A 26,608-nucleotide genomic window follows, 5' to 3' on the forward strand; every position below is an offset into this window, starting at 1 on the left:
CCGTAGTCCTCCCGCAGCGCGCGTCTAGGCTCCTACCGCACGCGTGCGCAGTGTCGCCTTCGCCCTCCCCTCCCCCCACCGGATGTGACGTATTCGTCGTGGAGGCGTCACTTCCGCAAACAGGATGGCGGAGGGCTGCGTTGGGTGAGCGACGCGTCTTTCTCAGCGGCCTGGCGGTGGGGTCGGGCAGGTAGCGGCGTGGGGAAGCAGGCGGCTGTTGTGCCGTGGGTCTGGTGGTCAGCTGGGGCGGGTGGGAGCTGCGCCGTTGGGAAAGCAGCTGCTGCTTGGTTGGGGAGTACGGCCCTGCTTGTTAAGGGTGTTGTGGGAAGGGCTGGAGCCTCGGTGAGCCCTGTGGCAGTGATGTGCTGTTCTGTACTGCATGTGAGGTTACGGGGATACAGACATTGATCAAGGTTCCTGGTGTTAGTGAAGGCATGGTGGCTGCACTTGGCAGAGTTCAAAATCCTCACCTGGTGTATTGTGTCCAATTCGGGGCTCCTCGGTACAAAAAGGCAGGGATCTTCTCGAAAGAGTCCAGCGAAGGGCCACAAAGATGATGAAGGGCGTGGAACACGTCCCTTATGAGGAAAAGCTGAGAGACCTGGGGCTGTTAAGCCTTAAGAAAAAAAACTCAGAGGGTTTGATGCACGTCTATGAATATCTAAGCAGGAAGCAAAGGGGCAAGGCTGGACTCTTCTCTGCAGTGTGTGGTGATAGGATGAGGGGAAATGGCCACAAACTCAAGTATAGGAAGTTCTGCACAAATGTGCATGGGAATTTCTTCACAGTTCCCACAGTTATTCACAGGTGACAGAGCACTGGCACACGCTGCCCAGAGAAGTGGTGGAGTCTCCTTCTCTGAAGACATTCAAGACCCTCCTGGACGCCTACCTGTGCAACCTGGGCTAGGGAGCTGCTTTGGCAGGGGGTTGGACTCGATGATCTCTAGAAGTCCCTTCCATCCCCTACAATTCTGTGATTCTGTCAAAGTTCCTTTCTGTAGAATGCCTTGTTTTTTGCATTTGGTGGAAATTACATTACTTTAAAATATAAGCTTACTAGTTAGTAGCATTCTGTTGCTTTGTGTTTCTAAATATCAAGTGGTTTGTAGGTTATATTTTTAGGGGAGAGGGTGTTTATGGTCTCAAACCCAATGAAACTTAGCAGGTTAATCAAGAATGGTAGTTATGGAAGACTCAAAAGTGAAGGATAAAGCTTTACCTACATTTGATCTTACTGTAATGAGGGTATTTTGAAATTCCGTGTATTTTATTATAGCCATGCAAATTTATTTTATTTTATTATTGTGGCTATGCAAATTTGAAGTCTGTGCGTTGTTTATGACAAAGGCATACGTTAGTTTTGTAATGGTAGTAGTACAATGGGAAATCATTACTGTAATCAAGAGCGTGTTAAATTCAGTGCTAACAGTAGACCTTATTTTCTTTCCAGCTTTTTATTTTGATTAACAGGAAGGGAGTTTAACCTGTCAAAAATGGCTGACTTAACCAGGACTGAAGAAAAGGAGGTAGAGAAGTGTTCGAATGAAGAAGAAGAGAGAACATCTCACACTTCAGAGGCAGATTCAGGTATCAATTTGGAAGGCAACAGCTCAACTTCAGGTACAGCACACTCCACTGAAAATGAGAAAAAACTTGCAAGTGGTGATCAGGGCAGTGGCCTGAAAAGGAATTTAGCAGATGCTGAAGATGAACCTCATAAGAAAGTTCAAGTGAGTATCATTCAGTTTAACAGAATCTTGGTGTCAACTTGTGGGTAGCTTTGTTGCAGTACAGTGGGTGCAGAAGTTATGTTTTGTTAACAGACTAAAAAGTTTGAAGATACTTTCTTTTTTTCCTTTTTGTTTGTTTCTTTTGTGTGGAGGAGCAGCAGAAAATATTTGCCTTTCAGACTGAAGGGTGAAAAGGAAGAGCAGTCTTTTATATGACACTGTCCCTCATTGTTACAGATTTGTAGAAACTAACGCTGTATTTTCATCTGGTCTAATTTTCACCTTTGGAAATATTTAAGTGCAACTTTAAAATGTTTTCACCCCAATGCTTTGTTCCTCTGTTTGTAATTTTCACTGTTTTAATTTAAGCAGTTTTAGAAAGTAATACCCTTTGTTGTGGTAGAAGCAGCCTTTCATCTTTTTAATAAAGTGCATTTGGAGCCAGATTTAGGTAGCGATGTATAATTTGCCTTTTGTGTAGCTTAAGGGTGTAGAGAAGTGGTAACACTGAAAACAGCTGCCAACGATCTGGATGTTACTGTAAGTTTTCTGCTTGTGGTTGCAGCAGCTGAGAGGCCTTGATGGATTATATATGTGTGTGTGCGTCTCACATGCTTGTCAAAGTCAGCTTTTCAAGTTTTATCACCTTCAGTGCTATTCAGCTGTCCATCTGTGCTTTTCCTACAAGTAGAAAGTGACAAAATATTTGTTAGTCTCAGTCAGCTAAGTGGAGTAGTAAATAGATGATGATGTTACACTGTTCTAGACAAGTAAATCTGTGTACGTGTTTCAGATTGCTAAAATTGTATGAAACACTGAAGAACATGTAGCATATTAAAGCCTGTGAAACCTTTTCCATTAAGCAATTGGTATGTCAATGATAAGGTATCAGAGTGTTGACTTTTGTTGTGGATTACTGTTGGGAGGACTTTCCATTGGAATGTTAACTCATGGTGGCTCCAGTTCTGTGGCATGTTTGTGAATTTTGACTGAGAATCCTTAATTCTTGTTTGTCCAGTTTGCTTCACAGAATTTGTGTTGGTTTTCAGTGTTCTGTTATTTTATTTGTAATTTTTTTTCACGTGCTGTATATACAACTGAAGATCGTTTTCAAGATGAAGAGATGTTAGGAGCTGTAGATAGAGCTTAATGTCTATAATATCTAGCTATATAATGCTTTTCAATATTAGGGCTTTACATTTACAGCTTACAGGTAAGGCTGAACCAGAGATATTTGCTTAGCTAGATAAAAACGAAGTGGGATACTATCATTAAGTCATTATTCTCTCTCATATTCTGATTTGTTCAAAGCTCTGCTAGTGTGGTAACCCACTTAAAGCTTTGTGTGTTACCAGGTAGTAGGAATTCTTAATGAATTGGTAGTTGATATGCTTTTATTAACTGTGAGCACTGAATTTTTGAGGCAGGATTTTCAAGGAAGGTTAAACCTGAAATAGTGCTCCTATAGCCTGGACATCCTTCTTTTCAGTCTCTGGTCTAAAGGGTATTAAACTGATAAGAGTAAACTTAAGTGAAGGAAAGATGATGGGCATCATCCGTCAGAAGTAATGTGGACTTACTGAAAAAGGAATTAAATTCTTAAAAGAGTTGTTTCTGCTATAGTCAAAGTACTGATGTCAATGTTAGGGCAGATATGAGAAATATTTTTATATAGGTAGTGCTGGTGACCTTCATAGTGTTATTGTTTACTTTCTTAAATCTTTAAAGCAGACACAGTCTTCTGATTTAAATGAAAAGAACAATAAAAATAATTCTCTACTTTAGTCTGTTCCTTCTCTCTACAGAGTGAGGCAGGCCATGGGCAAGCTGTAGCAGCACATTATAATGAGCTTCAAGAAGTTGGATTGGAAAAACGCAGCCAGTCTCGCATATTCTACCTCCGAAACTTTAACAACTGGACAAAGAGTGTCCTCATTGGTAAGTTTTCTCAACTGATTGCTTAGACTTCAATGAGATATAATTTGTTTTTGTATCAAAAAATAACTTTTGTGCTTTCCGATACAGTAAGATCTTCAAATGCAATAAAATATCTATTGCTGTCTATATTCATTTTTAATTTGAATCTTTATGGTGGTGGCTTATACTGTTGGAGTTCCATATAAATGCTAAAATTTTAAAGATCAACTGATCTGAAAATGAGAAAAAGTTCACACTGGACATACTATTTTAGAAGAGAAAGGGACGGCTTTGAATCATAAATAATCTGTTCTTGTTAGATAGAGCTTTTCTTGCTATTTGAGTCTATCTTAATGTCTAAACTGTTCTCAAAACAGTCTGTCCTCAAGTCTTGAACAGGTAAATGTTTTTCTATTACCAAAGTCAGAAGTTTAAAAAGATGAAAAACTGAAGAATATGATTCTTAAAGAAGCAGCTGCTTTTTACGTAAAAAGCAATATCTGTTGTCCACAAATTGTTTTCCTCACTTTGCAACTGAGACTTCATATCTTCCAACAAGGAAGATTTATCAGCTGAGCATCACAAATTCACGAGGAGGGAGCTATGCTAGGAGATGTTGTCACCATTTGTCTTAACATGCTGCTTTTTCTTGTGTTTTATCTGAGCAGTTAAAAACAGTGTTTAGGGTTATGTAAAACTGTTCCTGAAGACTGTGTTCAAGCCTTTCAGTCAGGATCTAACTCATTAGTATGGCATTGTATCTGTACACATTTTATGTCTCTTGTCTTGAAGTTGCTAGCATGTCATTGTTTTCCTAATATGCCAACATTAGCACAGATTGAATCTAGACAGAGATTGAAAAGAAAATGAAATTGGTACATATTGAGTAAAAAGAAGGCAACAGCAAAAACAGCAAACAAGTGGCTAGTGTTATTGAATGGCCTAGGAAAGTCCCAAGTGGGGAACAATGCACGTTTGTAATGTGACTGCAAGAGAATGTTGTAGCTGACAAATTTAATTGGCTTTAAATCTTCTGGCTTTCACACATTTAAAAATAACATCTGCCTTCACTGGTTTGGTAAAGAAAGGGATCTCTGTTCTCTCCTCATACATGGAATAGTTCTTTAGTGATTTGCTTTTGTCTGCTAAGTACTTCAGTGCTCCAGTCACATTAGAGGCAATGTACAGAAAATATTCATTATTTGGTTCATAGTCTTAACAAATATGTGGTTGTTACTTTCACCATTTGTAGTTTCTAGTAAAAGGAGTTTAAGTCTGCAATGTTAAGAAGACTTAAAGCAAATTAAGTTCTGAGATGAGTCAAAATACTTTAACCCTTCAGGTCCTCTATGGATCTGTGTACAATAGAAATAAATCACAGAGACCTGTATAAACATTTTTTCTTTTATTTTCCTAGGGGAATTTATAGACCGTGTGCGACAGAAGAAGAGTGATATTACTGTTCTGGATCTAGGATGTGGCAAAGGTGGAGACTTACTGAAATGGAGGAAAGGCAGAATTAAAAAACTAGTCTGTACGGGTAAGAAAATACAGTAACTTTCCCCAGAAAGTTTGCTGGTGTTGTGGGAAAAACAAGCACACCTCCAGTCTTGTATTGTTCTGTGCCTAAGATAACATACACCTTCTGACAAAAATGTTTCTGTTGTATATTAACCTGAAGACATATATTTGATTGCCAGCATACACAGAATATTAATGATTCTTGGAATTCTGAGATTCCAGTTCAACTTTTAAATAAAGCTAGTTTCAGCAAAGAAGCATGTTATTATCACAGATTGTCTTCAGTAAAATTGTAATACTGGAGAAGAGGCTGACATTTTGTATGTTGTCTTTTCTCCTGTATTTAGTCTTCTGTAACACTTTTTTAAACTGTTCTGCAATTACGCATATAAGACTTGCATTTAAAAAAAATGAACAACCCTACGATGGGCCAAAAACTGGTCTTGGGTATTGTCAGACTCAGAAGGGGGAAGAGCTGAAAGCTGATTAAATAATCTTTTGTTTAAATATTTGCTTAGAAATTGGAAAGAGGATACTGTCTTCCCTTCTCTCAAAAAGCATTCCAAATATAACCAGGGGAAGCATTGCTCACTTTCAAATTTAATACATACCAAAATACCATACAAATCCTTACTTGGGAATTATTTTGGGTACTCTACATTTTACAGGTCTTCGCTGCCTTTCTTTTTCAGTTGGCAGCCTTCAAATACAATTAATGAATTTTCTTAGAAAGGCCTCATGTGAACTATAAATTGTATGCTGTTGGTTTTAAAATTTCTCTAGAGCATTGTTATTCAGTGAAACTCTGCCTGTGAAGGAACTAGCCTTAAAAGGAAAGAAAAATAATCTGGTTGAATGTACTTATTTGTGGTATATGCTCCTTTTGTATAAAGAGCTTTCAGTACTGTTTGAAAAACACCTTGAAGCTTTACTGTTTTAGCTAATCCACTGTAGACAATTAATGCTTGCAGCACTTAGTATATCCATCACATGAAACTTTGACTCATCAGGATGGAACTTTCTAAAAACATAGAATCAAACAGCTGAAAGAGACCTTTAAAGGTCATCTAGTCCCAACTCCTCTGCAGTGAACAGGGACACCTAAAGCTACATCATCTGATCCGCCCTGGCCTTGAGAGTCTCCAGGGATGGGGCATTCACCACGCCTCTGGACAATCTGTTCCAGTGCCACACCACCCTCACTGTAAGACTTTTTCTACCCTCTTTAAGTTTGAAGCCCTCTCCCCTTGTTCTGTCACAAGAGATCCTGTTAAGAAGTCTGTCCCCTTCTAAAATCTTTTGTTCACAACTTCTGTCATCATTGAAGACAGAAAATGAACAGTTGTAATCTCAAATACTTCCTACAAATGAAATTCTCTCTACACACTGGAAGTAAGACTTCACATCAGCGTGTAACTGGAGATCAGCTTTTATTCCTGGCTGTATGGGTCTGCAGTGTTCCAGTACTCATTTCAGTTTTCTTGTCTGGGGAGAAGTTTACACATTTATCTTTTAAAATCTCTCTGTAGATATTGCTGATATTTCTGTGCAGCAGTGCAAGCAGCGATACGAAGACATGAAAGCCCGATGTCGCTATAATGAACGTATTTTTGATGCAGAATTTATACAAGCAGATAGTACCAAGGTACAGATATAGATTACAATACATTTGCTATTTAACATCCTTCTATTCAGCCAATGTAGGAAGTGATGTAGCACTGTAGTACCTGGGTGTTGTTTTATAGCTTTAAGATCAGATTGCTGTGCTATTGGGAGAACCAACCATACAGGTTACTGTAATGTTGCATAAAACTGTGTTAAATGTGTTTGCTTTACAGTGCAACTTTCTTGAAGAATGAATCTTTTTTCAGATAATAAACATGTTGCTTTTGGTTTCTTTAATTTGATGAGGGAAGGGAATGAGTATTTGTTCCTGGAGTTCTGGGTCCAGAACAGGGTAGTGAGAACTAGTAGCATTTTAGTTACTGTGATATTTATCTTTCCTGAGTGAGGAAAACAATGAGAAGTCTGAGAGAAAAAAGAAACTGAGGTAGAACGGGTAAGGATGAAATATTAGATGTGGAATGCATATCGTGTGCTCTGGAGAGAATTTTCTCACTGCTGTGTAATTTGTGATTGCTGCTAGTACTGCAGCCTGGAAAGAGAAGTTGGAAGGCTGTTGGAGTACATGGCCAAGCTGTACATGTTCTCCAGAGTTGCTGTTTACGTAGATTAAAGAAAGGGGGGGGTATGCTAAATATGTATGTATTTGAAAATACAAACAGATGCAACTTGGTTGGCATGCAAATTGCTATATTTAATACAATCCCTCCTCCAATAATATATGTAATGGGTATTTTCCTTGGAAAAGGAATGCCAGTCATCATTAAGGAGACATAGTAAACTGAAAATATATTTTATTATGATTGTTTCTATCCACGCTGTGAATGGTTATGAAACCCTAAGCTTTAAATTATCTCTGGAAACTTCTAGGAAACTGGCTTTTCAGATGTTGTTACTTGATGACTTAAAAGAATTATGTCCTAAAATTCTCATGATAACAAGTTTTCTGTGTTATCTGTGAGCTCTTTCTTCCTCTGACCTTTTTTGCCTTGTTTTGTTTGAACTTGTGAAGGAGTAGATATTGAGAGACATGAAAGAATTATGGAAGTAGTATATTTTTCTGGAAGATGTAAATGAATTGTTCTTGTTTGTGTAGTTTTTGTTACAAGTTTCTTTTTTTTTTTTCCTTTTTAATTTCAGGATCTTCTGTCTTCCAAATACAGTGATCCAGATATGTGCTTTGACATTTGCAGCTGTCAGTTCGTTTACCATTACTCATTTGAGACATATGAGCAGGCTGACATGATGCTTAAAAATGCCTGTGGGAACCTCTCTCCTGGAGGTTATTTCATTGGCACAACCCCAAATAGCTTTGAGCTTGTGTAAGTGCTTTTTTAGCTTATTAATCTTCTACAAGTCTGTGAAGTATTGTCAAGTCATAGTTGTTCTTACATTGCTACGATACATTTGTGCAAACAAAACTGGAATTTTTGCATCAGTTTTGGATTCTAGTCTGGAAAATCTCACTGTTTAACTTAAACAGGTAAATTTGTACTGATTCTCATCTCTTGTACCCGTGACTTTTCTGGAGTAAGTATGGATCTTCAAACCTGTGGTAGTGGCCATAAATAATGGCATCATAGGTACAGCCTGGACACTAGCTGTCAGGTTTTACTGTGGTGATACCAAGAAGCCATAGACTGTGCCTGGGCTAAAGATTAATCTTATAGATCTATGGGATCCTTGGTATATTGTAGAGGAATTATAAACTTTTAAAATATAGTATGCCTCTTCATTTCATTTTCATTGCTTTATTGGATTTGGGATATGGAAAAGTATAGAAAATACTGAACAAGGTCATAGTTGGGGGGAAAAACATTTTGAGGTCTCTTATGCATTGTTTTCTCCATATAATTAAAAACAAGTCAGTTACTGTTTATCTCATTTTATAGAAAACGACTTGAAGCTTCTGAAACAAATTCATTTGGGAATGATGTATACAGTGTAAAATTTGAGAAGAAGGGAGAATATCCCTTGTTTGGCTGCAAATACGATTTCCACTTAGAAGAAGTGGTTGATGTCCCTGAGTTCTTGGTTTATTTTCCATTATTGGAAGAGTAAGTTAAATTCTTAATTTATTATATAATGAAAGCAGCAGAACAAAGTAAGCATTTATACAGTTTGTGTATTTCTGCAAATCATTGCAGAAAATCTTATTTTGTTTTTCTTATTATATTTTTCAGTTATTTGCTTTTTATTGTCACTCTTCATTTGGAGTAATCTGATATCTGTCAGTTTTTCTCAACTGAAAGTGCTCTGGTCAGTGGCTGCAAAGCCTTAAAATGGGTCTTACATGGGAATTTCTGTACCTGACATGTTCAAACTTCCTTGTCTTTCCCTACCTTTGTTTGAACGTTCATAGAGGAAGGAAAAAAGAAAAATCTAAGTCTTTTTTTCTGTGTGTATACATACTGCTGTTACTATTACATGAGTTCAGTTTTGCCTTTCTTAGTCTGTCTTCTTCTGAGATACAAATATTTCCATGTTGTTTTTTCCCTGCTGTTCAGGCTTAACGTGAATGTAAAGCAGTATTGAGCTTTCTCTTCAAATCTGTATATTTTCAGATATTTCGTTTCCAGTTCTCTGTGAAGAATGTTAGCATTAGTCAGTAAAGCCTTGTAGCTTCAGTGTTGTATGACAACAGTGTAAACATAACTGAGATGTAAGGTACTAAATATAGTAGACAGAGGATTCTTTAATACATACATAATAGCTGATGTGGCAGATGTTGATTACTAACTTGAGTGCTGGAAGTTGTTGTTCTGTTGAAATGTTTGTGATGACTTCTGTATAGATTTTTGTTCTAAAGCACACTTTTAATGTAAAATTAGGGTGATAATACAGTTATTTTCATCCAAATGAGTTTACTAAAAGATGAATTCTAGAGAGATTGTAATCCCAGTGGATACCATAAGATGTCACTGTGGCTTAAAATGGTTCCCTTGAAAGTAAAGCTACAGTAATTTCATTATTGTGTTATAATTACTACAATTATTTTGACAGAATGGCGAAGAAGCATGGTATGAAGCTTGTTTACAAAATGACATTTCGGGAATTCTATGAAGAAAAAATCAAGAATGAGGAGCATAAGATGCTGCTAAGAAGAATGCAGGCCTTGGAGGTAAATATGGAGTTAACATCTTTCTTTCACATTGTATTTTACATCTTGCTAATTATTTGTCAAATAACTGAAATTCCTGTTGTGAACGTTATGCAATTAACTAAGGACCACCAATAAAAGTACCGAACTCCTGTGGCTGGAAAGTGTGATTATGGCAAGGTAATAATTTATGTGATTATGGTAAGGTTGGCTGGCTGACAGATGCCCATCCACCTGATTTCTCACTTGCCTTCTTAACAGGGTGAGGGAGTTTAAAAAAAAAAAAAAGACAAAAAGGAGGTTCACTGTTTGAGATAAAATTGAAAGATTGCTTTCCAGTTGTCATCATTTGCAATCCAGTTTCAACTTAGGGAAGATTAATTTACTGAACATTAAAAAAAAAAAAGTGAGAAATGAAGACATACCCCACCAAACTTTTCTTCTATGGCTCAACTTCACTTTGTTCATGACTCCTTTATCTCCTCCCCTTGACAGAATGGTCATTCCATAGCAGTTCTCTTTGCTGCTCCTTACTCCTTACACTTTTTCCCTGCTCCAATGTGGGTACTTCTTACAGGCTACAGTTTTAAAGAACTGCTCTAGCATAGGTCTGTTTGATTGGTTGAAATGCTTTAGGGGTAGGTACTCTGGGACCTAAATTCTCCAGCCTTGGCATCTCTCTTACATAGGCTGTAGCACAGTATTCTCCTGCAGAAGCTGGCAGCCTGTGGCTTGGACAGGTACACTCTTTGCTGGGTAAGGAACTGGCTGGAAGGCTGGGCCCAGAGAGTGGTGGTGAATGGAGTGACCACATCACCAGCTGAATTTAACAAGTCCCAAGGGGTTGGTGCTGGGGCCTGTCCTGTTCAATATCTTTATTGATGACCTGGATGAGGGCATTCAGTGCACGCTCAGTAAGTTTGCAGATGATACCAAGTTGGCAGAAGTATCAGTCTGCCTGGGGGTACCAAGGCCCTGCAGGGGGATCGGTGGGAGACAAAGGGATAGCTGGGCCAAGGCCAACAGGATGAAGTTTAACAAGACCAAGTGCTGAGTCTTGCACTTCGGCCACAACCCCAGGCAGTGCTATAGGCTTGGAGCAGTGTTTGAAAGACTGTGTAGAGAAAATAAATCTTGAGGGTATATGTGGGTTGACACTCAGCTGAACATGAGCCAGCATGTGGCCAAGAAAGCCAATGGCATCCTGGCTTGTATCAGAAATAGTGTTGCCAGCAGGAGCAGGGAAGTAATAATCCCTTTGTACTCAGCTCTGGTGAGGCTGCACCTTGAGTACTGTATACGGTTTTGGGGCCCTCACTGCAAGAAAGACTTCAAGGCCCTCAAACATGTCCAGAGAAGGGCAATGAAAGCTGGTGAGGGGTCTGGAGCACAGGCCTTATGAGGAACAGCTCAGGGAGCTGGGATTGTTTAGTCTGGAGAAGTGGAGGCTCGGGGGATCTTATTGCTCTCTAAAGCTACCTGAAGGGAGGTTGTAGTGAGCTGAGGGTCAGCCTCTTCTCTTGTGTAACCAGTGATAGGACTAGAGGGAATGGCTTAAGTGGTGCCAGGAGAGATTCTGACTGGATGTTAGGAAATACTGCTTTTCCAAAAGGAGGGTCAGGTGCTGGAATGGGCTGCCCATGGAGGTGGTGGAATCACTGACCCTAGAGATATTTAGGGAACGTTTAGATATTGTGTTGAGGAACATAGTTTAGTCAGAATGGTTGTGGTGATAGGCGGATGATTGGACTGGATGATCTTGTAGGTCTTTTCCTTGGTCTTCTCTGTGAGGGCTGCAAGGGAAACATGCCTACAGTGTTTTCCATAGCCTTCCTTCTTCTCTGACTTTTGTGTCTGTACCTGATACAGCAATTCAGTTTTGTAGATAAAACTTTAGTTTTGAAGCAAGTTTTGATTTTTTTTATTAAGTAGTAAGTAGAAGCACGTTTGCTGGTATTACTTGACCTGGCACGTTGCACAAAAAAGCACAAAGTTCATGCCTGTTCTCACACAGCAGGAACTGTAATCCATATCATCTTCCAACAATGAAGCTGAAAGCTAGCCTTTGAACAAGAGCACTAACTGAAAATCAGAAACTGATCTTTGTAGGAAGAAAAGGAAGGCTGTGTTCATAGAGAGAAAGATAAAAAAAACTTAACTGTAACCGAGTTTGTATTTTTGTCCAGTGTTCTTGCTTTTTTTCCTCAAACTGAGGGCAGAAATTCGAGGAGCTTTTCAGTGTTGTCTCTGGGGCTCTGGCTTTAGCCACAGTTCCCTTTGCTTCCCTCTTCCTATCAAATGTCAGAATTTTTCAGCGTGAAACTATCTGGTTCTTAATATGGTGACATATTAAGCTTAGTCATGTGGGATGTAAGTAGACTTCACTGCCTTTGTTGACTCTAAAGCAGGTGGTGTTCATACTGGTAGTAACATGGTGACAGACCATGTTACATCAGCATCTTACTTAGCAAAGTGAGATTTGTCTTCACTTAGTGGCTATGTCCAACTGAAGACAGCAGTGTTAAGTATAGGCTGTTTTGGAGTAAGGAGTATCCCTAATAGGTATATGCTGTTCTGAAGAAACAGATGTGTAATTCTGGTTATAGCTCCTGTGTGTTACACAGGCATTTTAAGCATTTTGCTTGAAGTCTTAATAGTTGCTTTGTTTTCTGTAGTTCTACTTCAATTCAGTTGTCTGATCAAGATTGTCAACTTCATCAGTTGCTGTTCTGAAGGAGTATATATTTAGTTTGTGTTCATAACGAGCTATACACAGAGAATAATTTTGATCACTGATTCTGTCTGCCCCTTTTCAGACATGCAGTAGCTAAAGATTTATTTGTAAATCCCGAGTGTTAGATTTTCTGGGAAAGCAAGCAGGTGTCAGACATGATCTGATAGGTGCTGTAATGGAAGGATGTAAATGTGAGATACTGTAGTAATTAATGATCTCCATTTTGGGCCATATTGTTGCTAACCCTTGACTGATATGAATAGTGTGTCGTACTACCAAAATAATTTTTTCCTTTTTTTTCTGTTTTCTGCAGCCGTATTCTACATTTGGTGATTCCAAGCTTGCCTCTGATAAACCTGATGATTATGAGCATGCAAAAGAGTTTATCAAAGATGGCAAGGCAAAGTTACCATTGGTAAATACTCTCTCACCTGGTGTCTAAATTGAAGCTGCAATCTTGTAGGTGTTTGGTACCCTCTTCATTTCAACTGCAGTGGAAATTGGTGAATCTTCTAGTCATGTTCTGAATATATACTTCTTTTACTGTATCCAGCATTAAAAATCCAGCACTAAGTGGGATAAGAAACCTGCTCTCAGTATTTGAAATCCAAAAATTATCAAAAAGAGAGTTGCCTCTTTTAAGAAGCGAAACTTAAGAGCTTGAGAATGGCTGAGTCACACCAAAAGATCTCTATAGCCTGGTACTCTTTTAACAGTTGGCCAGTAGCTGTTGACTGGAAATAAGTGTAAGAAGAAAGAGTGTAAGTGCTATGTAATCTAAACAAGTCTTCCATTATCCAGGCTATTCCAGTTCCCCATCACCCTAGTTAGTGGAGTTGTATTTATTTGTGATCTACAGTAATGCTCATCTGGTGCCTAAAGAGCCATCTAATCTGAGTGGTTAGAAGTTGGACTTAGAAAGATTGATTACCCTGAGTTAAATTGGCATTCAGTTATTTTCTTTTTTTGTTTGTTTGTTTGAACTGTTTTTTGTATATTCTTCTAGGGAACACTGAGTAAATCTGAGTGGGAAGCAACAAGTAAGTATTGTTTTGAGAATTTGGTGTTAACTGAAAAACTGCTTGTGGAAAACGTGAAATAGAGAGACTGTCAATTATGGAAGAAAATGCAAATTTTAAATGGAACAAGATTTTGTTGTGTTAAATTAAATAGTAGTATCATACTATCATTCTACTACATCAAATACTTGCAGACATGTCAAGAAATTGGCTGGGGGGAATGCATAAAGTAGGCTGAGATTTTGCTTATATATATAGCTTCTAGCCTGTAGGCTTTCAGGCCAAAAACACTTTGGGGAAGCTTTTCTTAGTATATGAAAAGAGGTTGTTAGTGTAAATCCTCTAATACCAGTGGAATAATTCTTCAAATATAACACTTTTATGTACTTGGATATTGTACTGTTACCAGTCAGATGGAAAACAAATGTCATTTGGAACATATATTCATTTTAAAAAGACAGAAACAACTCTGGTTTGGGAAGACAGGCTTAAACTTTACTATTTGCCTGTAGAGGTTAATATGTTTCAGAAAGAGGCAATTAAAGCATGGATGGTGAAAAGGTGTTTGAATGTTTTATAAAGGGAGAAGTTAGTGCCTCACATAGAAAAGGATACAGTATTATTAAACATGTTTTGAGTTATGTAAGGATGTTTCATGGAAAACATTTGCCATGACTTTTTTTCCATATTGAAAAATGTGGGTTATTTACATATCATGGAAATTTCTGAGTGTAAAAGTTGTCTCTCAGAAAGACTGTTAGCTAGTTATGTATAACTGTAGCCAACCAGTATTTGCATTTTTGCTGACCATTATATTTGTTGCATTAGTGATTTAAAAACAAAAAATGTGAATCAATTAATGAGTGGAAAAAATCTTAAGGTGCTTGCTTTTTAGAATTATTAAAGGTGTGATTCATAAGGTAAACATGAGTTGGAGCAGTGTAAAGGTATTATGTAATCTTTGTATCTAATTGAGAGAGACTTTTTATACCTCTGCAAGTTCAATGATGACTGTATCTCCAGAGTTCTAGTTTATTTGTTCTCTAGAGAGATTTAGAATCATTAGAAACAGGAGTTTCTGATGGTTCAGAACATAAATACAGCTTGCTCATTATTTTTGTTTGCTTTATTGCCGAGGAATATAAAATAAGCTTGTCTTGAAAGATTTACAGTGCAGCAAGGCATCCATTAAAACGGAATCTGAGTTTAAGTGGAAATCCATTTATTTTTGAACTCTTAAGTGCTTTAACATATCTGTCTGGTATGAAGCATAAGAACTTCTGAAATAGCTGGCATTGATTAAATGCCAAATAACTATTTTCCAATTTGCTGCTGTGGACTTGTCCATTTTTGGAATTAGACTGTTCTGCTGCTGAGAAAATGTCATCTGGCATTTTTAAAATTTCATGGACAAAGGAATATTTACAAGAGGAAAATTGATTTAAATCAATTTCAGTCTTTAAACTTAGTTGCACGTGGTGTTTTATGTAAACTTAGTTGCACGTGGTGTTTTATGCACCAAGGAATGTTAATTATGTGTAAAATGGTATAGTAATTTAAGCAGCACTTGCATTTCAGTAGTATCATCAACTGAAGTTGCTGTTGTATCAACAATATCAGCAGTACTTAAAATGTTGGCCTATGTGCATACTTCAAGCTCTATCTTGAAAGTATGTCTAAAACCATTCTGGCATTGAATGCAAGAGATTCTTGTTGGGAAACCTTGGCAGTTCTTCTAGTATCAGCAGTATGTTAATAACTTGTTTGGGCAGAATGTAAACCAGCTGAAGTTTCGAATGCTAACATGAGTGGGGAAGAAAATAGAAACTTTAAATGCTCGATTTTCTTTTCTAGGTATTTACTTGGTATTTGCCTTTGAGAAGCAGCTGTGAAACTTCACATACTGGATTCAGCAAGAAGAGATCATATCCATGTGCAAGTTGGAGTGGTCAGAAATCCATTGTGGCAACTATTTTTTTATTTTTATTTTTTAAGTATCAGAAGTGTGCAGGACACTACCAAAAACGAGAGCAAGCTCACGATTCTGATTTACATTGCCTGTCTGTGACAGATGGACTTGTGTGTGTATATATAAGAAAGATTCTGAAGTCTTTTTAAGCATTTGTAAGCAATCTGAACGCTCCCAAAACTTATGTTCGAACTTGACACAACTTCATGTTAAAATAAAAATGTTTTGTTAGTATTATGTTTGTGATCACGAGCCTGATGCTGCACTTTCTGAAGTTGATGGAAAATGACTGTTGACTGTTAACTTCAGTGATGCAGAATGAGGGCCTAAATATTGTAATGCAAAGCTTGGTTAGTTCATAATGAGATATATTCAGACATGTAGGGTATGTCTACATTGCATGCAGAGCTAAGTGACAAACAATACCCACGTCAGTTTGAGTACTTACGTGCTGTGCTCCAGCCTGCAGTGTATATCTACCTTAGTGGTATTCATGGTGTATTTTACATGGTAAAGTTTCGTGATGTTGCTTTGTTTTGTTTTTGCTTGCTGATATTTAGTGTCACTTCATGGTGCTTCCAAGATTAAACAAGTTTGTTCTGTACAAAGCTGCTCTAAAAGAACTGAATTTCTGAAATTTTAAAAATCTTTACGTTCCTTTTCCAAGTATGACTATACGGTGATCAATAACAGCTGCTGAACTTAAATTACTGAACTCTTTCTATAATATTAAAGACTGTCCTGACTTTTTTTTTGGTTAGTTTTAATGTCTCTTGAAACTTCCTAGATGGATCTTAAGATGTCTTGCTTGTTTCATAAAATTCCAAATAGGCTTGGCAGAAAAATGAGCCTTTAGTGGTGATGGGGATTTCACTGCAGTCCTTAAAGCATTAAGAACATGATACAGTACTGGATTGTGAACCTAAAAGGAAACGTGTGTAACAGTTGAGGGTACTGAAAGTTCGCTGTGGTAGGGATGGTTATGTATGTGTACACACACCATTAGATGTAGGAAATAATTCCAAAATGAGAGCCAAATATCCTGTTTGGGAATATAAACTAATCCTTTTGGTAGGTGGAATGATACCTAACTCCTGTCCTACTGTCTGCCACTCTCTTAGAGCTGGCTTGGGGGTTTCTGGCATTATGCCAGTAGCTACCTGCTGATGAGAAGGTGTGGCTTACTTCAGGATTTTTCTCTCCTTTCTTGAGCTAAGAGATGCTTTTTGATACTGTTGGCTATTTTAGTTAACATACAGATTAAACGATAGTGTTGATGGTACACAAGTATTTTTGCAAACCTATAATAAACCTAGGAAAGAACAATGTTACTAAACATTCAGATTATTTGAGTCTGTAGTTGTAGAGCCTTTCCTCTGTAATTAGGTCATACTCGTTTTTTCTGATTCTTGATTTTTATTTTTTTTAATTTTCCAGAAGATTACATATGACCTTCACCAAAGCACTAGTATCACAGTCATGAGTTCTACTAAAATGTAAAAAGAAAAAAAAGTGACTTTTTTTACTCGAAGTAGTACTTAAGAAACCTGTAATGTGCCAACACTTAAGAAGTGCTGAAATGTTTCAGTGAATTTCTTGTGCATCAAAGCTGTTAGTTATATTTCTTAAGTCAAGCTTTTTCATTTGAAAGTGCATAGTTATGCTATTTTTGGAAGAAGTTAGAAAAATAAAAAGGGGAGAAATAGAGTGGAGTGTTTTCCTCCTTTAAGTTAATTTCAGCATATTGGAAATGAAAATCATGGAATGGTTGAGATATGGAGGGGCACCTCTGGAAGTCTGAACTAACCCTTCCCCCTTCAAGTGGACAACTTGTGCCACTGCTTGGTCACTCCTATAGTAAAGATGTGTTTGATGTTTAGATGGCACCTCCTATGTTTCAGTTTATGCCATTTGTCACCAGTCACACCTTACAGATTAGCCACCTTTTTGGCAAGTGCATGCTTCCCCCTTGACTTGTGTTCATTTGGAGTCCACCAGAACTCCCATTTCCTATCTGTAAATCTGTCTTCCAGCTGGACAGCCCACAGCACGTACTGATCCTCATATTGTTCTTCACCCAGTACAAGGACTTAGCACTTAACTGAATTGCATGAGGTTCCTAGCCCATATCTCCAGCTTGTTGAGCTCCCTCTGGATAGCTGCCAAGCCTTCTGGTATATCAGCCACTCCTCCCCAGTTCTGTGTTATTAGCAAACTTGCTGAGGTTGTACTCTACCCCATCCAGATCATTAATGAAGATGTTGAAAAGGATTGGTCCCAGTATTGGCCACTTGGGTAGACTTCTAGTTGTGGGCTCCCGGCTAGGCTTTGCAACACTGATCACTCTGTTCTGGGACTGTCTCTTCGAGTAGTTTTTGGTCCAGCTCCTTATCTGCTTGTACAGCTTGTCTTTGGTCAGCTTTTTCAATGAGGATCTCAGGAGTCACCAGGAGTGACTTGGTTTTACTAGCCCATGGGCACCTCTCCTAGTTAAAATGATCGTTAAAGGATTATCAAGAGTGGCCTTGCTGTGACACCAGACAGCGCCCTCAGCACTCAATTGCATCCCATCAAGGCCCATGGACTTCATAAGTCCAATTTGTTTAGATATTCCCTGAACTGAGCCACTTCTACCATGGGTACATCTTGTTCCAGTTTCCTCCCTGCTCTCTGGGACCTAAGATTTGTGGAAGACAATCATTCTCATAAACACTGAGGCAAAGAAGGCATTCAATATCTCAGCATTTTTCCTATCTTACTGGGTCCCTGTATGGGAACAGTTGAATCATGGCCTGAACCACTGATTGATCGCCTGAGGCAAGCACTGAGTCAGCTGTAGGAGCACAGCAATACACCTGTATGACTGGAAGGAAGTCTGGCTCCATCTCTCCTAAGCCCCATTTAAGGGCTGACCACCACTAGGGGAGTTTTTCTTGTTGGAAATCCCTCCTTTGTGGAGCTTTTCCCTGTGAGCCTTGATCCTTGGGAATGGGTGAGGAACGGATGAGCATTTCTCTTTATATCGATTGTCTCTTTTTCATCCTGATGATCTTTCTAATTGCACCATCTATAAAATCTTTTGGCTAACAATACCATTTGGTATTATTGATTTTGTTAATTTCACTCCTTACAGTCCCCTATATCATTCAGCAGTGCATCCATATTTTCCCTACTCTTCCTTTTGTGACTTAGGTACCTACAGAAACTTTTCTCACTGTCTTTGACTTTCTTGGCCAGATTTAATTCAAGCTGGACTTCTGGCCTTTCTTAATGCATCTCTTAATACTTGGGCAGCATCTGTACTCCTGCTAGGTTACCTGTCCTTGCTTCCGCTATTTGTATGCATCCTTTTTGTGTTTAAGTTTTGCAAAGAACAAATTGCTTATCTGTGCAGACCCCCTGACATTTTTCATGACTTTCTACTTGTTAGGATGGACCACTTCTGAGATTGCAGGAAGTGGTCTTTGAATATTAAACTTGCTTTCATGGGCCCCTCTTTCCTCCAGGACCTTATCCCACAGAACTCTTCCAAGTAGATCTTTGAAGAAGCCAGATTCTGCTCTCTTGAGGTCCAGCACTATGACCTTGCTTACCATCCTCCTCCCTCTCAGGATGATGAACTCAACCATCTCATGGTCACTGCAGCCAAGGCTGCTTTTGATCTTTGTATTCCCAACCAGCCCCTCCTTGGTGAACATGATGTTCAGCAGAGCGCTTCTCCCTCTCTCTTCTGTCACTTGGGCCGGGAAGTTTCTAGTACTCTCCAGGAATCTTCAGCTTTTGCCTCTGCTGTGTTCCTTCCTCAGAAACCAGGGTGGTTGAGGGACCAGGTGCTGTGAATGTGAAACTGCTTCTAGCTGTCTGCAGAAAGACTTATCCACTTCTTTGTTGTCAAGTGGCCTCTAGCAAACACCCACAGGTATGTCCACGATACCTGTCTGCTCCTTAATCTTTACCCATAAGCTCTCAGTTGGCTACTGTTCATTCTAAGGCAGAGTTCTGTACATTCCAGCTGTGTCTTTATGCAAATGGCAACTTTTCTACCTCACCTCATCTTTGTGGCCTATCCTTCCTGAAGGGCCCATACTCCTCCACTGCAACGCTTCAGTCATGGAAGTCATCCTGGAGATTGAGAGCTGTATTGGAAACCAGTTGCTCAGTTTGTGTGGAGTGCCAGCATTACTGAAAAATGTTTTGCTCCCTCAGCCTTGGGAAAAACCTCTGTAAAGTGGGCATATTGAAAGTCCTGTTTTAACTCATTGCTCAGTATGTTCAAGACTGCAGTGCTCTGTGTATGTACAGTGTTATGCTGTTAGAAAACCAAACATCAGTGCTTTTTATTTAAGAGGATTTGATGCTCATGAAAGGTGTTTGTTGAGGTAAGGATGGAAGAATTATTCAAAAATGAGGTACTTGGCTGCAAGTGGTTATTGGCCCTAAAATTTTTGTCTCCTGTCTTCACTTTTGAAAGATGCAGTTAACGTATTTGTGTGTCCTGCAGCTGAGGTTATATGGTAATGAAGTTACCTAAGCAATGTTAGTATAGGTAGTAATTGTTCCTTATGGGTCTTATTTTGAGACCTTACAGGGGAGTGGTGAGGTGCTGGCACAGCTGCTCAGAGATGCTGTGGTGCCCCATCACTGGAGGTGCTCAAGGCCAGGTTGGATGGGGCCCTGGGCAGCTGAGCTTTGGGTGGCAGCCCTGCACATGGGATGGGGTTGGTGTTGGATTGGCTTTGAGGTCCCTTCCAACCCAAACCATTCTGTGGAGAGAAAAAAAAAAAAAAAAAGACATCAAACACTTTATTTGTGCAGGAAGTGTATCGTGCTGCAGTCAATTACTGTTATATCAATGCTGTATTGTATGATTTTGCTTTTGTGAATTACAGACCAATGTGATAAAAATTGCTGCAAAGCACTGAAGCATGTGCTGTGTTTTAAGTTTTAATCAAGTGCTTAAGGTGGCTTGCTGCCTGGTAGAATCTACTTGATTGACTTAAGAAGTTCTCCTTGCTGCAAATCATACACGTATTCCTGTTACAATGTTTGAATAGTTTAATTTACATAATGAACACCTCAGTCCTTTGACGAGGAGTGTTTTGAGTCATATGTTATTTAATAAAGCACTCTCTCTTCTAATATCTATTTTTATTAAAAATAGTAATTATATGCTGTCTTCTGATTGCTATACTATTTGTAAAGACTTTGAAAACAGTTAATTTGCGAAACACTAAGCTAGGTAGCAATAAATTTAGAACATGTGCAGGGTAATCAGGGGCTGATGGTGAATCCACTTTTGCAAGTCACTTATTGACAAAGTAATAATGCTTCCATGGGGAGAAATGGCTTGTCTAAAATTAAGCAGGATTGCTAGTTGTCTTGTAATGTCAGTCCCCAGTGTGCATTGTCTGCTACAAATGAGAGCCTCTGCCTATAAGAAAGTGAGGAAACATCTGCGTTGTTACACGAGTGCAAATAAGTGTCCTGATTTTTCAGAAATGCAAAAAAATCAGGTCATTTAGGTGCCAAAGACATGGAGACAACCAAGAAACCTCAGTTGAGATTTAAAGAAAAATATCTGAAATCTGAATCCTAGTGCTGATGACGTTATAAATACCTTGTGCTGAACTAAATACTATTGAAACACTTTTCTGCAGCTTCAGTATGTAGAATTTAGATGTGCTGGTGAAATGGCTTTTCCGTAGCCTCCCTTACAAGATACCATCACTGTCATAAATTTATGCACTGCCTTGGATGCTTCTGTTATTTAGAAGGCAGATGTTAGACAGAACAATGCAAACTTATTTATCAAATTTTTGATAGGTTATGGGTTTTCTGATGGCGCATAAATGCTATTGAGATGAAAGATGTTGTCTTTTCTTCATTTTATTAAAGCTGGTTCTCAAAACTGTTTTAATGTGTCTCCCAGCAGCTGAAATTTGCTTTCAGGACAGGATATTTGAATATGTAATGTCTGACTGATTTGCACTGTTAATAATTGAAGCCCAAGGAAATCTTTTAGCTCATGTGTCATGATGTTTCAATAGACATCTTCTTAAGATGCACTTTCTTAGCCTTACATTCTTGTCCAAATTTGTAAAAGTTGTTTCTGAAGTAGTCTGATAGAAAGCTGTGCTTTGCTCACCTTCACTTAATTACACACTAATGTTGGTTAAACTGGAAATTCACTGCACATACTTCATAGGAGAATGAGCACCTCCACAGGGTTCTGAGCAACATTATTCACATTTTCTGGAGCAATAGTTTCTTGTCTTGCATGTGGATGTCCCATCCCCGGAGGTGATTGAGGCCAGGTTGGACAGAGCCCTGGGCAGCCTGATCTCGCAGCAGGCAATCAGCTCACAATAGGGGGTTGGACCTCAATGATTAAGATCCCTTTCAAACTAAGCCATTCTATGATTTCTTGCTCCTGTGTAGACGCTTTGCTCTTCTTAATTTTTCTGCCTTTTTCGTAGTCCTGGAATAAGACTAACCAGCTGATAGGCTGGCTCCCAGCCATATCAGATTGCTTCTCAGTTTGTACTTAGTAATTTGATAGTGATAGAACTGTTCTGCCTTTAGGCACAAGAGTTTTGTTTGCTAGCTTAGAACTTTCCACATTAAACAATAAACAAATCTTGTTTTATATATAAAACACAGATTTGAAACCTCTGTTTTTTATAGACCAAGGAAACTTCTCTGTGAAGCAGTATTCTGGTTTTTGGCTTGGCTACTAGTTCTGTTGATTTTTGCTTTAAAAATGGTTTGTACAAAGTAGGACAGTACACCTTATAATGAGCAAATGGACTTTTTTTTTTTGGAATTTCACTTATTTTCTTTTTACTCTGTTGTTTTCTACTCTGCTGTCAAATACTGCACTGAAGGAGAAAGATCTTTTTGTGTTTCTGGTAGGAGTTATAAGTTGAATTGTTGTAATTGAGACTTATATGGAGAATGGTATGGGTACGAGAATGCTGATTAGTTAGATGTATTACTCAGCTTTGCAAAATCTTCATGTCTGTTCCTTCATATCATAGTGCAGAATAATCACTGCACATTTACTTTGCTTTAAATGAATCTCAGTAAGGGATGGTCACTGCTTTAAATAATCAATTCAATATTTCAATTTCATGTGTGAAAAGGCCATAAGCCCCAAGAACAAATGAGTTTTTGATGCAAGTGTGCTTTATGAAGTAATGTAAACATTCTCAGTCTGGTAGCTGAGGAGTTTTCCATAAACTGTCCATAGAAGGGAAAGTATATCACTCTGCAAATAGTTTGGGGAACATAGAACATACCCTCATTTTACTTTTCTTAGCAACTTATGCTTAACAGCTTAAATCAGGTGAATATTTACATTCATCCTTTCTTGAATATGTGCTTGGCTTCTGACTAAACTGGTGTTTTTGCTTATCATGTTTTCTCACAGCTGCCCTTTCCAGCAGCAATATAGTATTATAAATTGAAGTGTAAAAACACAAACGAATAGTTGTAGTACCTCTCAGTCATTCAGTGTGAAGAACCTTCCATGTGAGCATGAAACTAAATTCTGATGGATTTAGGGTATTAATGTTGCCCACTTCACTCAGTGTATTATGACTGTTCAGTGTGGTAGAGAGAAGCTAATTTGTATTCTTCAGTGTTTGAGTTATGAGGCTAACTGCATTTCTCCTTAACCTAAATAAAGAAAATAGTATATTCTCCCTGCAGGACATATTTTTCTTTCTTTCAGTGTGAATCCAATCTAGGGAATCTTGACTTTGGATTTATACTGTAAAATATTTGTTTTACTTCTTTCACATCGAAACTCTTTCTGTATTTAAGCATTTTACATCGAAAAAGCGTTATCCAATTTGTCCAACTATAAAGTTGAAATATTTCATGTTGAGGGTTCTTCGTAGGTTGTTCACTGAGACCACAGAGTTCATGCAACTCACCTTGTGTTGTGAGTGTAAAGTTTACTCTGTTGTCTGGCTTGCTTGCATTGGATTGTACAAAGGGCTAGTAAGAATAAATATCTCAGATCTGTGAAACTGGACTGCAGAGGAGCTTTAAGTGTCTAGATTTGAAATTACAATTCCTCCAAACCCACTCAGCAGTTTCTGAACTCCTGTAGAAGCTTCTTTCTGTTGCTTTCCCCAGGTTGAAGAATAGTCTTGAATCCTCTATGATGGAGTCTTTAAGAACCCTAGTCAGTAGGTGTGCCCAAATTGTATTGAATAGAGTGTGCATTGCATAGAAGAATCCTTTTTCAGATGGATGTCATTACTAAAACTTTCTCCAAAGAGCTGGGATGAAAGGGCTGATAAAGAAGAAGAGTGCATTACTTTGCATTACAAAACTTATGTAACTCTAGTTGAAATGTACTTTCTCTTCTGTTAGCCACTGAAATCAGCAATTAGGAACTAAAAGGGAGAATAGATGAAATTAGTGTAATAATCTACTAAGAAGTTAAATAAATAATGGAAGATTTTCCAGAATCTTGTTTACCTATGCTTAATAAAGTGTGAAATAATGAATTAGGACAGATTGCTTATTAAAAGGTAACAGTTTAGTCAAGGGATCTGTTGTCATAAACTACCAGAATGAAGTCTAGTGGTCTTTAAAATTTCAGGTCTAAGATGAAAGCAGAGCTTAGTGATTAATTTATAATTACTTTTGTAATAGGAGAATGAATCATTTCTACAAGTAACTGACTTGTCATACAGTCCTACTGTAATTAAGGAATGCTAATAAGACATGGCAGGTAGTGCTCTGCTGAGCAATTATACCAATTTATGTAATGACATAAGGCAGGCAGCGGGATGAATGCAGGATGGACCTTCAAACTACCAGCAAAAGTGTGGAAGTCTGGAAAATACCAAAATAATAGAAGTGTGTGAGTAGGTAATTCAATTGGGATATCTGATCGACAAGAAAAATGTAAAGTGACTCAGCAAAGACTTGGGGATTATTGCACATAAGAATATTTGGGATCTCCTGGATGGATGACTGATTTGGCCCAGAGTATAACAGCAATTCTCTGTAGTATTTTAGCACAGTCAGAGAGTCACTTAAAATCTGTGTGGTGTATTTTCAACTGCTGGTTTTCTGCTTTTGCATATATGATGTGAATTTTTTCCTGCCTGTACCAAGCACCAGGAGTTGGTAGATCCAGATTGTCCTTGTCATCTTGCCGTCCTATTCCAATATATTCATTTAAGAAGTTCATACACAATACTGATGAAATGCCTGTGTCTGTAAAGTTTCAAGTTGCTCTTAACTAGAATTACTTTATCTCAGTTTCAATACTCCATGAAAAAGAATTAAAGCATGTCTTTGCTTTCATTTTTCCCAAGGCCATAGGTTTGTGACTTAGTTCAATGAACAGTCCTACAGAATCAGACCAAGAAAGTCCCTCTTTTGTTCAGTCATTTCAGCCTTTGACCAGATCCTTCCTTGTGATACTTCATGGCTCAAATCTGCATTAAATGGAGTGCTCTGAGTGTCTGAGCAGATGTAGAAAAAGGGATAGTGTGGATATTATTCAGCATAGCCATTCCTTTTGTTCTGCTTTACTGCAAATCCCAAACATTGCTTTATGAATTTGTTTGCCCACATCTGTTTTTAAAGGGCTGAAATAGAAAGCAAATTAATTTCAGAATAAATATGACACATCTGTTAAGTCTACAGCAGCTCAGCCCTACCAGAATTAGTTTGGATGTGTAACCTTGCCTATATCCAGACCTGTTTATTGACACACAACATTTTGTTGAGACAAGCCTTCTCATCCTTCCTTGGTGGCCTTCCTTGGCAGAGTTGATTGTCACCTGTGAGAAATATCAGTCATCACACCTCAAAGGCAATGCTTTCTTTGGAGAAGATGGACCAAGAAGCAAGAACAGTAGTACAGTAGTCCAGAAATATAAGGCGATTTTTTCAGTTGAGGAAACTCCTTTTTTCTCCCACTGATGCACCACAGCAGTTTCATACATCTGGCAGGACTTTGCATCATAGTTATGAAAAATCTCAAACATACTGCTGTTCCTAAGGAAAGTAAAAGTAGGAAAAAAATAAAGCAATTTAGTTGAGTTTATAATTATCTGACTGCTTGGACTGCTTGTGGATCGAGGAGGCACAGTAGGTAGGTAGTTTTGGCGTTGGTCCTTTGTCCAACTAATCCCAGTACAGAAGTGAAAATATTCTGCAGATTTGAACACTGTGGGAGTTTTACCTATTGAGGTAAATGTTAAAGATCGTACTATTGTAGGGCGTACTTATGTTTTCATCTGCTATTTTGTGTAGTTCCATCAAAATCAGACCTAGCATGGGACAGCTGCTGGAGGAATAATGAGTGACTGAGATTGGCTTCTATCACATTTTGAGCTATTACAGCCTCCCTGCTACTCATTACTGCCCAGAGAATATCTCTCTCTTCAATTAGTACAGTATGATTATACCAGCTGTGATGGTTTTTTTTTACAAGGAACAGTGGCTCTGCAACATATGTTGCAGCTTTTGTCAAATACAAACAGAATGAAGAAACAATATTAACTATGCAAGTCAAAGGCAAATTGCTCTTGTTTTCTTACTGAAGAAAGGCAAAAAATAGTTCACATTTTCTCGGTGTTCATTACTTCCCTGTCAAGGCTGTATCATTCTCATGAGGGATTTTTTTTCCCCAGCTGCCATTCTTATGAAGAAGGCCATGTCTCATAGACATGGCTTTCTTTATGCCTCTCCGAGGATATCAGAGAAGTTAGTTGGTGTTTGTTTTTTAACTTATCCTCAGATTGAGTCCTCAGTTATGCCATGCTGAGGTACAAATAGCACTGTAAGGAAGTACTTGAAGCCATCATCTGGATCTTTGGTGATGATGCAGGAAATTTATCTTTTTACATAGAAAAAAAATCTAGTATTTTAACTGGACTTGAGACTGAGTTTTTGGTAACCACACTGGTGACCAAATCAGTGAAGAGGAATTCAGAAGAAAGCTCTTCATATTTTTCTAATT

General features: G+C 38.3%; 1 protein-coding gene across 1 annotated transcript; it reads left to right on the forward strand.

The window, feature by feature from the left end:
- Positions 1 to 100: 100 nt before the first annotated feature.
- RNMT (RNA guanine-7 methyltransferase) lies at positions 101 to 16,365 on the forward strand. Its single transcript, XM_065752499.1, has 11 exons — positions 101 to 144; positions 1,453 to 1,732; positions 3,538 to 3,670; positions 5,067 to 5,189; positions 6,700 to 6,815; positions 7,934 to 8,115; positions 8,686 to 8,850; positions 9,797 to 9,914; positions 12,941 to 13,042; positions 13,634 to 13,667; positions 15,501 to 16,365. The coding sequence occupies exons 2-11, from the start codon at positions 1,496 to 1,498 to the stop codon at positions 15,536 to 15,538; spliced, it is 1,248 nt and encodes a 415-aa protein (XP_065608571.1). The 5' UTR covers positions 101 to 144; positions 1,453 to 1,495; the 3' UTR covers positions 15,539 to 16,365.
- The last annotated feature ends 10,243 nt before the right edge of the window (positions 16,366 to 26,608 follow it).

Source organism: Cyrtonyx montezumae, unplaced genomic scaffold (assembly GCF_038088225.1).
Source record: "Cyrtonyx montezumae isolate F1298 unplaced genomic scaffold, pur_monq_1.0 scaffold_8, whole genome shotgun sequence".
Lineage (NCBI taxonomy): Eukaryota > Metazoa > Chordata > Aves > Galliformes > Odontophoridae > Cyrtonyx > Cyrtonyx montezumae.